The 11986-nt window shown below is 44.1% G+C and overlaps 1 protein-coding gene across 1 annotated transcript in view; it reads right to left on the minus strand.

Moving 5' to 3' along the window:
* Positions 1-11707, minus strand: part of ETF1 (eukaryotic translation termination factor 1) — a 35740-nt gene extending 24033 nt beyond the window's left edge. The window contains exons 1-2 of the mRNA XM_032158014.2: positions 11568-11707; positions 11304-11407 (exon numbers count right to left, since the gene is read on the minus strand). Of these exons, the coding sequence (XP_032013905.1) occupies positions 11304-11389 (86 nt within the window). The 5' untranslated portion in view covers positions 11390-11407; positions 11568-11707. The remainder of the gene's footprint in view (positions 1-11303; positions 11408-11567) is intronic.
* Between the last annotated feature and the right edge of the window lie 279 nt (positions 11708-11986).

Raw genomic sequence — 11986 nt, forward strand, 5'->3', positions numbered from 1 at the left:
ATAGCGTGAACTGGGAGGCGGGGCTTGCAGTGAGCCGAGATCGAGCCACCGCACTCCAAACCTGGGCGACAGAGCGAGACTCCGCCTCAAAAAAATAAATAAATAAAATAAATAAATAAATAAAGTCTCAGCCAGATCATTTCTGGGGAAGTCACTAGGCCAGCAGTATTACATGGATCACCACCTGAAAATCAATGAGTTCCTCTTCAATTTCTACTCCATTTCCAAAACTGTCATTGTTTTATTCACTGTGTGTTTTCTATTTTTCTTCTCCCAAATTTGCAAAACTAAGTTTAAACTTTTAATCTAAGATAGTCTTTTTGATATGGGGTTAATATGGGAACAGAATAGGAGGAGCCCAGATTCAGGCTCACGTCCAGCTCTATCAGTTAATGGCTGTGTGACCAAAGGCAAACCACACAAATCCCTGTGGGTCTGTTTCTACTTACTTCACAAGATCATGAGGATTCTACAAGATCATATATGTCAAGTGCCTACCTTGGAGAGCAGATAGTAACTGATCACTAAATGGTAATGAGATGGAACTCTAGTTCTTTACTATCGCCTCCCCTCCACCAGTAGTACCAGTTGGAAAGAAGTAGCACAGCCCAACTAGAAATGGAGAGGGGAGAGAGGTAATATCAGATGGGGTTGAAGTCTTGTTTGAATCCTGTTAAGTCCTGAAGTATGAGCTGATTTTTTGCAGCAGATGATGGTCACCTTTATAGGATTACGGGACTTGTGAAATCTTCCACAGAACAAAAGAGCTATACCAAAAATAATATGGCCAGAACACTGGAAACTCTGTAATTTATCATAAGGCAGAACCACAGAAATTCATTCCTTTCTAAAACTTTTGTGGCATGAGTTCAGTATTCTGATATAACCTATGGCCAGTCACTTCACAGGGACCTGATACCCAACTTCTCTTTTCTCTTCCACCAAGTATCAAACAATGAAACACACTGTTTACAGTAAGTGTATATAAGCTTCTTCTTTTTTTTTTTTTGAGATGGAGTCTTGCTGTAACCCAGGCTGGAGTACAGTAGCGCCATTTCGACTCACTGCAACCTTCGCCTCCCGGGTTCAAGCAATTCTCCTGCCTCAGCCTCCCAAGTAGCTGGGATTACAGGCACGGACCATCACGCCCGGCTAATTTTTGCATTTTTAGTATGGACAGGGTTTCGCCATGTTGGCCAGACCGGTCTCGAACTCCTGACCTCTCCACCCACCTCAGCCTCCCAAAGTGCTGGGATTACAGGCATGAGCCACTGGGCCCAGCCCAAGTGTATATAAGCTTCCTGAGGGCAAAAATCATTTTAGCACATAGTGGTGCTCAAACATTTGAAAAATGAATAAATGGCCAATTCCTACCATCATTTCTATATACTCTTTTTTAAGCAAACACCAGAGATTTATTCTAAACTACCAAATAAGATATCAATAAAAAAATCTGGCTGGGCGCAGTGGCTCACACCTGTAATCCCAGCACTTTGGGAGGCCAAGGCAGGCGGATCACGAGGTCAAGAGATCGAGACCATCCTGGCCAACGTGGTGAAACCCTGTCTCTACTAAAAATACAAAACTTAGCTGGGTGTGGTGGCGCGTGCCTGTGGTCCCAGTTACTCGGGAGTCTGAGGCCGAAGAATCGCTTGAACCCAGGAGGCAGAGGGTGCAGTGAGCCAAGATCGCACCACTGCACTCCAGCCTGGAGACAGAGCAAGACTCCATCTCAAAAACAAAACAAAACAAAAACCAACAACGAATTGTCAGTCCTTGGAGAGGAACTAATGTGCCTTAAATTGACTAACTGTCCCCAACTTTCACTGCACCTAAAAGCTCAAACCATCATACTATTAGGCGTTTAGCTTAACAAAACCAGCACTAAACAAAACCAATCCTTATGAAGTGTCTTATTTTAATTTTGTTGATCCTCACATTAATGCCACCCCACTCCCGCTGCTACTACCTAATCTATGAGGCAAGTTAGGAGGTGGATGGGGCTGCCTTTTATAAAAGGTTTAGTTAGACTATCAAATTAGGAGGGATGATTCTGTTACCCTTCAAAGGGACTAGGAAAGTTACCTGAAATTAGTTTACGCAATTGACCTTAGAGTCAGATGCTATTACCAAATGGGAGAAATACCAAGACCAGAACTTACTGAGACATTACAGCAACTTCCACCCTAGGGTACAGAATAACTCAGATGTCCAAACATTTTCAGAATAAAGTTCACAAAGGTTCATTTTAGCTTTTTATCCCCCAGAGAACAAAGATTTACTCAGTCATCTAAAACAAAAATGTTCACATCTGGTAGAGTGTGTATACTTTTTCTACAATGATAGGCATTATTAGTCTTAAAAAGAAAAATTAAAAGATCTTCACAAAACCCAGTGGAATATTCCACCAGGAAGCAGCTTTGAAGCTGGAAAATTTCTCTAGTGTTCTTACAACAGTGCAAAGCAAGAGACTGCAATCACAACCAGTGTTCGGGATTCACTACTTCACTACTTAGATCTTTCTAATATACGAATGAACTTCTGGGGAGGGATTTTGCAACAAGTTATTTCTCTCTCCACTGATGCTCATCAAGAATAAACATGTTCAGTATCCAAGTTCTTCCTAGGGTGGAAATAGCATGCCTGTTTTCTTTTAAATCTTTGCACCTGAGTCTCAGCACACCTGCTCCTTCTACTAAATTACAAATCTCCATGGACAAGAGTCTTCCTTTCAGAAGGGAATGGGAGATGTCTCTATTCAGCAAAAGAAATACTTGCCAAAGAGCAAGGTAGTGTTGTACAAATTAGCACCACAGGCTTTGAAATGAGAAAAGTGAGTACAGAATCTGGCACTGACCCTTACTTTTTTTTTTCTTCTTGAGATGGAGTCTCGCTCTGTCACCCAGGCTGGAGTGCAGTGGCGCAATCTCGGCTCACTGCAAGCTCCGCCTCCCGGGTTCACGCCATTCTCCTGCCTCAGCCTCTCCGAGTTGCTGGGACTACTGGCGCCCGCCACCACGCCCAGCTAATTTTTTGTATTTTTAGTAGAGACGGGGTTTCACCATGGTCTCGATCTCCTGACCTCGTGATCCGCCTGCCTCGGCCTCCCAAAGTGCTGGGATTACAAGCATGAGCCACCGCACCCGGTCCCAATGACCCTTACTGAAGGCTGTGATATTAGACAGCTATTTATTCCCTGTATGTACTTTAATTTCTTCATCCATGAAATGGCAATAATAGCTTTCCTCCCAGAGCTGTTGTAAGTGGGGGTCAAAATGTATGCTACTCATCCTCAGAAAACTAGTTTCTTTTTTTTTTTTTTTTTTTTGAGACAGAGTCTCCCTCTATAGCCCAGGCTGGTATTGGCTCACTGCAACTTCCACCTTTTGGGTTCAAGCGATTCTCCTGCCTCAGCCTCCCGAGTAGCTGGGATTACAGGCATGCGCCAACACACCTGGCTAATTTTTGTATTTTTAGTAGAGACAGCGTTTCACCATGTTGGCCAGGCTGGTCTCGAACTCCTTACCTCAGTGATCTACCTGCCAAGACCTCCCAAAGTACTGGGATTACAAGCATGAGCAACTACACCCAGCCAATGTTACCTTTTTCAAAGAAGAAGAAAAAAGCATTATTTCCCCCGTGAAGCAGATGGGGAAACTGAAGCCCGTGGATGAATAATTGGCTTTTTTTTTTTTGAGACAGAGACTGGCTATGTTGCCCAGGGTGGAGTGCAGTGGCACAATCTTGGCTCACTGCAACCTCCTTTAAATAAAAGATGAATTTCGGCCAGGCACGGTGGCTCACGCCTGTAATCCCAGCACTTTGGAAGGCCGAGGGGGGGCGGATCACCTGAGGTCAGGAGTTCGAGACTAGCTTTGCCAACATGGCAAAACTCTGTCTCTACTAAAAAATGCAAAAATTAGCCAGGTGTGGTGGTGGGCGCCTGTAATCCCAGATACTCGGGAGGCTGAGGCAGGAGAATCACTTGAACCTTCGAGGTGGAGGTTGCAGTGAGCTGAGATGGCACCACTGCACTCCAGCCTGGGCAAGATGGCACCATATCAAAAAAAAAAAAAAAAAAAAAAAGACCTTAATCATCTGCTTATACTAAATCCCCTTCAACATGTACTGTGTTATTCTGTACTCACTAATATGGAGTTGAAAATGGTTTATATTATCATTCCATGGTTGTGTGGCACATCATGTTTTCATTTTATTACATATTTCTTCCAAAATGTCTAGTGCCCAACTCACAGCAGATGTCTGGTGAAGCCCATTAGCTTACTAGTTAATAGTAAAAGTGCATTTCTGGCTTCATATTCATATACCCAGATGTGTATTTTGGAGGAAAATCTAGTTTATAAGGTCACAGACATGGCAGGAAAACAAAAAGAACCTTTTATTTTGACTATGATCATTCTTCTAAAGGAGATCTTAGAAGAACAAATGAAAATGTGAAAACAAGAGTACAAACTCAACATGCAGAGTTATCTGACAAGAACCAGTTGTCAGGCACCTGAAAATGTCAAGTCCTCTGAACCTGAAAGGATTGTGAGAAGAGTAAAGACAGTGGGCAAGGATGTGTGTCAAATGGCATAAGATAAAACCGTATCAGAGGGAGCTTCATCATACTCTCTGAGAACAGTACCCAGTGAGAAACCTCAGACTCTCAATTTCTAACCTGCTGGAGAAAAAAAGCCTGAACCTTCCTAATTCCTTCTCCCCCTCACTAAAATAGCAGGCTGCTGAAGAATTAAAAGACACCTACAGAATGTATCCTAGGAGAAGGTTCTATTCTGAGATCCCTAGAGAATAAGCTGGACTGAGAAGTAATTTCTACTGTCCAGCCTCTTAGTTGAACAGATCGAGCAGTGGGAAGGCAAATTTCTCCTTCCTACTCTTCAAATAGGATCGAAGACCATTTAGCCCTGCTGCAAAGCTGACACTAACTTTTTTAACAATGAAGTACCATCCCAGGACAGGGGGTGGTGCTGTACTGGGCCGACCCTCAATCTCAAGTTCAAAGAAAACAAGCCCTCTGAAGAAAGGGTCCAACTGGTGTGGAGGATTGGAGAGACCTATAACCTACACAGCACTCTGCCTTAAATGATACTCTAATTATGTACTCTTGCTTACCTTGCAGTATGTCCAGAGTAAGCCTTCCTTCCCTGGAAGGGTAAGTATATCTGCTATTACAATAGGAAGTCTGTCAAGACTTGAAATTCAAAGGGAGTAATTGTTCATTAGGTTCACAGTGCATAGAACACCATGCCAGATACGACGGCTGTTAGGACTAGTTCTGAGTTGAAGCAGGCAGCCTACATACTTGGAGGAAACTAAGGACCACCACCACATCCTTTCTAACATATATACTCTGTCCTCTTCCCTTTACCACGTCTTTTCTCTCTCATCTATTTCTCCTCTTTCTTAGTTCAGATCTGTGGCATCTGTATCCTGATCTTTTAATAATACAATTCTCCATTAGGATATCTCTACAAAATCAATGTATATACAAAAGGAAAGAGCTAACATTACAGAGCACTCTCTATGTGGCAAATGTGGTGTTAGGTATTTTAACCCGTATTATCTCAATTATTACCACCTAATCCAAGATTAATGTCCATAGTTAGACATGTGGAAACCAAAATTTGGAAAGAGTGAGAGGTCTGTAGTTGTTTGTTCTATATTCATCTTCTCACAAAACTTAAAATAGTCTAGTTCTTGACTTTTTTCTCATGTGGTCTTTATTTACTATTATTGTTATTTTTTTTTTTTTTGAGATGAAATCTTGCTCTGTCGCCCAGGCTGGAGTGCTGTGGCGCAATCTCAGCTCACGGCAAACTCCGTCTCCCGGGTTCACGCCTTTCTCCTGCCTCAGCCTCCCGAGTAGCTGGGACTACAGGTGCCCGCCACCATGCCTGGCTAGTATTTTTAGTAGAGATGGCGTTTCACTGTGTTAGCCAGGATGGTCTTGATTTCCTGACCTTGTGACCTGCCCAGCTTGGCCTCCCAAAGTGCTGGGATTATAGGCATGACCCACCGCACCGGGCCCTTATTTATTATTATTATTATTATTATCATCATTTTTTTTTTTCTGAGACGGAGTTTCACTCTTGTTGCCCAGGCTGGAGTGCAATGGTGCAATCTCGGCTCACTGCAACCTCCACCTCCCAGGTTCAAGCAATTCTACTGCCTCAGCCTCCCTAGTAGCTGAGATTACAGGAATGCGCCACCACGCCTGGCTAATTTTGTATTTTTAGTAGAGACAGGGTTTCTCCATGCTGGTCAGGCTGGTCTTGAACTCCCGACCTCAGGTGATCCACCTGCCTTGGCCTCCCAAAGTGCTGGGATTACAGGCGTGAGCCAGCACGCCCGGCCTGGGCCCCTATTATTTTTGAGACAGAGTTTCACTCTGTTGCCCAGGCTGGAGTGCAGTGGCGGGATCTTGGCTCACTGCAACCTATGCCTCCAAGGTTCAAGCATTTCTCCTGCCTCCGCCTCCCGAGTAGCTGGGATTACAGGTTCAAGCCACCACACCCAGCTCATTTTTGTATTTTTAGTAGAGACAGGGTTTCACCATGTTGGCCAGGCTGGTCTTGAACTCCTGACCTCAAGTGATCCGCCCACCGTGGCCTCCCAAAGTGCTGGGATTACAGGTGTGAGTCAACGTGCCCAGTCCTTATGTGGTCTTTTAATCTGTCTAACAAACAGTTTGGGGGGAGGGAGGCATGGAAAGAGCCAGAATAGAGGACAAAAAAAGTCGTCTTTATGAGCCTGAACTTTAAATGGTTCAGGTATTTGTATCAAAGACCACAGTGTATCACTTTGGCTACAACCAGCCCTTCAAGGATAGTGAGGGAAAAAAAAAAAAGAATGTGAAATTCAGTGCTTTGAGAACATTATTTCCACCACCATTTAGGTGAATATTCTATTAACCAACAATGTTTACTTGGGGAAGGTACTCAAACACATCCAACATACCTTAAATTTTTTTTTTTTTTTTTTTTTTGAGACGGAGTCTCACTCTGTCACCCAGGCTGGAGTGCAGTGGCGCAATCTCGGCTCACTGCAAGCTCCGTCTCCCAGGTTCACGCCATTCTCCTGCCTCAGCCTCTCCGAGTAGCTGGGACTACAGGCGCCCGCCACCACGCCCGGCTAATTTTTTTGTATTTTTAGTAGAGACGGGGTTTCACCGTGGTCTCGATCTCCTGACCTCGTGATCTGCCCGCCTCGGCCTCCCAAAGTGCTGGGATTACAAGCGTGAGCCACTGCGCCCGGCCAACATACCTTAATTTATTCAAAGTACATAAATTAAGCCATCTGTTCATATTAATTATCTCTAAGATTTAAAACATTAACCTATTCAATGATCTTGCCAAAACATTAACTGTTAAATCTATATAATGTGAGGAATTCAGTGGGGATTCTTTAAAAATGGTTATATTTGGGGGCAGGAACAACTAATTTTATTTTATTTAGAGTTAAGATATCAACAAGTTATTTTTAAGTAAACAGCTTTTAAAATGCCCTAACACTACAGCAGAAGTTTGCAAGCTCACTGACCTTCAAACAAGGGTTATGGTTATGGTTATGAGGGTTATCTGACCAAATGTTCATTAGATAAGAAACACATAAGGTTTCCTAGTGAAGATAAGTGAAAAGACATTTTAACACCCACAGACACAACCTAACCCAAATTAACACTGCCCATTCCTTTGTCACATTCACCACTGTTCCTAGCTAGGACAGGCTGTAGTTATGATTTTATTAACATTACTTTAAAACTATAAGGTGTCCAACACTATTTCTGAGGCCACCTCTTGCCTGCTCAGAAAACACCAAGAGAAAAAACAACCAATAATTCTCCCCTTTTCCAACATACGTTCACCTGTTTTAGTTCCTTATTCAAGATACCCTCAACCACAGCATTGGTTTATGTACATATTTGTCCTTCATAAGCCAACTGTGGAGCATATACCAGGAGCAATCATGAACAGGAAAGAACTACCATCAACTTTAAGTGGGGCCTATGTCTACCAAAATAATTAACTGGTTGTTTTACTAGCACATACAAACTAACATTTGACCAGGCTTATCCGAAATAAGCATGTTCTACCCAAATTAAAAATCAAGTTTATGTGTGACACTCCTTTCAACTCAGAAGATTAAGTATGATGCTGGTTACAAAACAGAATGCTATCAAGTTCCCCATTTTAGTAATGTGGCCTCTATAAATGCTCTTCTACACACGTGTAACATAAAATAGAATCTGTTATAGCTCAGACTACATTTTAAAGAAATCTAGTTTTGTATTTTCTGAAAATAAAATACACCCAGTGTAGCACATTGGTTTAAGTTCTGAACTCTGCTACATTTTTGCTGTGACATCTTGGACAAATTATCTCTTAGCCTAAGGTGCCTTGTCTACCAAATGGTGGCAATACTTGTGAGGATTAAATGACTTAATAATGTACTGTAGCACAGTCTATAATATAGTATGTGCTTAATAAATTATTTTGCCAACATACTTCCCTTTATTCAGATGTAGTTAGTGAGCCCATTTTGCAGGTGGTTCCTTTTTCAAGCTACATTAAATTTGGGTCATATATCAAGAGATAACCACATAGGATTATCTTAATTTCAAAATCACTCTTATTCTAGCATATTTTAATAACTACTGTTAAAAACCAATCCATGATTCCTATGCCTAGAATTCTACACTGCTAAGGGGAGGAAATGGCTTTTTCATTTCCAAAACAATACTGTTACTCCACCACTAAGTCTCACTATCTTGTCCTAATAACCATGCCTGAAAACCTGTTGTTTCCTCCTGAAAACCAGAGTATCCCCAAAACATCAGCAAATAGATTCATTTCGCCATCCACTTAGTCTTTAAAGCCCATTACAATTCTCCTAAAAATATTTTATCACTAGGTAAAGTAGGAATAACATTTTTCACTGTGCCCTATCTATGAAAATCTAGAGTCTGACTTTAACACAAGTTGGCAATGAAAATATTCCCACCTCCAAAAACTGGTATACACTGGGGAATCTTCTGACTCCCTTACCAATACTCAGAGATGGCCAAGATTTTAAATTTCCACGGGATCAAGACGCAACCAAATCCTGATTAAAAGCAAAGTAGGACATGATTATTAACCACAATGTTTAGAGGAAGATCCTCCAGCTATTTTAGACAGCTTAATCATGTCTAAAATATCCAAACTCAACAACTTGAAATACAAGTTTTGTCTTATAACTTCATTTTTAGCATGCTTTAAACTTTACTGAACTTTGCTAAACAAAGAGGTAAAGCCTTCAAAAGCCTTAAAGAGGAGATTAAAAGTTTCTAGTGGCTAGGTAACATGGGTAGAACAAATTTAAGAATGAGTTTCCTTCATCAAGCAGTAGAAAGGAATGCTGTTACTTATTAAGCAATGTCATCTTCAATGTTACTTCATTCAAACAGGCAAATTATAGTCACGATTTAATTTTTTGGACTGTTTCAGAGAATATAATGTATGCAAATTAAAATGTGTGAACCTGCCTGCTAATGAAAGTAGTAAGAACAAATCCACAGGTCACATCCACCTATATACAATACCACAATAGCAATCTATAAAATGCAATACTGGATTGAAGGCTTCAAGTAACAAAACAGAAGATCCTACTGAAACAAAAGAACCTAATTCTTGGTAGTGCAACATAATGGGTCGTGACCTATATTACCCTTTCCGTACAGTATTCTCACATTTTGGGAATAACTGGTCACTCTACTATATGGCACAAGTTCCTGTAAGATTATTAAGAAGGTCTGGATATTCTATTAAACTCAAAGAAAAACCTAAGGACTAAAAAATAAGCTGCTGTCTTCGATTCACATTAAACTAACGTTTCTCCAGTAAATCGAAGGAGTGAGCATAAGCCCAAGTCATTGAATGGGGCCAAACTTTGAGAAGCTTCATTCCAAACAGAACTGTCCCTAATTTATTAAGAACAAAACACTAGCAAAACCAACCTGTGAACTGGGCCTTCAGTACAGTTAAGCACATCCTGTTTCATAAAACAGTAATGATGAAGAGCTTGGAGGGGCTGTCATTCTAAAATTGCAAATCTACCCATAAATGACAATGCTTGTGCTGAAATCAACTTTTCACATGGCCTGAGGCAGGCCATTCTACTAGTCTAAGAATGCTCAGACATACAAGTATGTAATAATGTTCCAAACACTTTTTTTTGGGGGGGGGGGCACTTCCTGTAAGTAAAAAGTTTCTATGACTGGGAAAGGAACAAAATAAAGTGATAAAGGAAACAGGAATACCTCTGGCACACCTTCCTCAAACGAACAACATTAAAAAAAAAGAAAACACACACACACACAGCTAATTTTAATCTAGCCTACTCTCCCCACAATGGACACACCTACGGTTTCTTATTAAAATGTACAAGACTCAAAGCCCATTTAATTCAATTCTGAATCTCACTCAACAAGCATCAAGTACATCAGGCGCCTCTCTACAGCGATATCCCCACAAGTTTCAGAGAAATGCCAGCAGGGACTCTGTAGTTACGATTCCTATCAAACGGCCCCCTAATCCGTATTTCTCCTGGACATACACATGCAGATTCATTAACCAAAACCTACCCAGCACCCCTCACATCGCGCATACGTTGGCATTTTCCGTTTATAGGTGGGTCCTGGAACAGCTAAAACCAGGAAGCTCCGGGGTAATTAGAGGACTTGGGAGAAGTCATCTTGGGACAGGTGGAAGACCCAGAGAAATCAGGAATCAAAAAGAAGCTGTCCCTGGCCACCTCTGCTTCCCGTTCCATCCAAACTTCACCCACCCGGGTCTCAGAAGCCCAGGAGGGAGAGGCCATTTTAATGAGGCCTGGCTGAGGAACGAAAGGAGAAAAGGAAATTGGGGAAGGGCCTTGGGAAAGGCCGAGCACTTTGCCACAATAGCATCCGAGTCGGGTGGCAGCACCTGGAGCCCGAAGAGGGAGGACCTGGACTTAAGGGCCCAGGAGAGGTGCAAAAGTAGCGGTGGCCTACCACGAAGGGGGCCAAGTGATCTAAACCCGGGGAGCGCGGGCCCCTTACCCCCATGCGGGGAAAGGACCCCTTCTCGGGCCAACCGCGCCGACCCTCGCCCCTGGGTCAGGGGCTACTACCCAGAGATCCAGAAGGCGGGAGTTGGCTAGTGCCTGGTTCTCCTCATCCGGCCATGCGGCGCGGGGGCGTCCATCCTGAGGGGTCCGGGAACCAAGAGGGCACGGAGGGTGCCGGACGCGGCGCTCACCCGCGGGCCGCCTCCAAGCTCTTAATGAGCTTCTTGATCTTCCAGATCTCCACGTTCCTGTCGGCAGCACTGGGGTCGTCCGCCATCTTCTCGCCTCCTCCTCCCTAGAGCGGCCCGGCGGGGCCCGGAGACACCAAGACCACAGAGTTAGCGCCGCCGCTGGGGCAGAGCGGCCCCCTTCCTCGCCACCCCCCAGAGGCCCTCTTCTCCGGTCCGGCGCAGCTCGCCACAGAGGTCGCCGGCCTTTCCCTCCCCGTGCCTTACCTAAGGGCCCAGTCCTGGGCGGCAGCGGCTGCTCCTCCCCGGCGGCGGCTCCGCGGCGGCGGCGGCTCTGACGTAGGACACCGGCTCCCTCTCTCCAGGCAGCTGCATGTGTTGCAATCCGCTCACATGGGGCCTGTGACATCACTTCCTCCGCCAGGGGCGGAGTGGAGGGCGGCAGGCGGAAGGGAAGGGGCCGGTGCGAGTGAGGAGAAACTCTGCGTCCGCCGCGACTTCTCATTGGCTCTCTGCCCCGCAGCCTACAATGAGCCCGCCGATTGGCCGCAGCTGGGTCCGCGCCGCCTTGTGAGGTAGAGGCTGGGGGGTGGGAGGTGCCACCTTTCTTCCGGCCCGGCAAGGCGAGAGGAGGAAGCGGGCGGAAGCCGGTGGCTCTCGCGAGTTTACTGAGAGCCCTCGTCAGG

The sequence above is a fragment of the Hylobates moloch genome, unplaced genomic scaffold (assembly GCF_009828535.3).
Source record: "Hylobates moloch isolate HMO894 unplaced genomic scaffold, HMol_V3 SCAFFOLD_6, whole genome shotgun sequence".
In the NCBI taxonomy this organism is placed as follows: Eukaryota; Metazoa; Chordata; class Mammalia; order Primates; family Hylobatidae; genus Hylobates; species Hylobates moloch.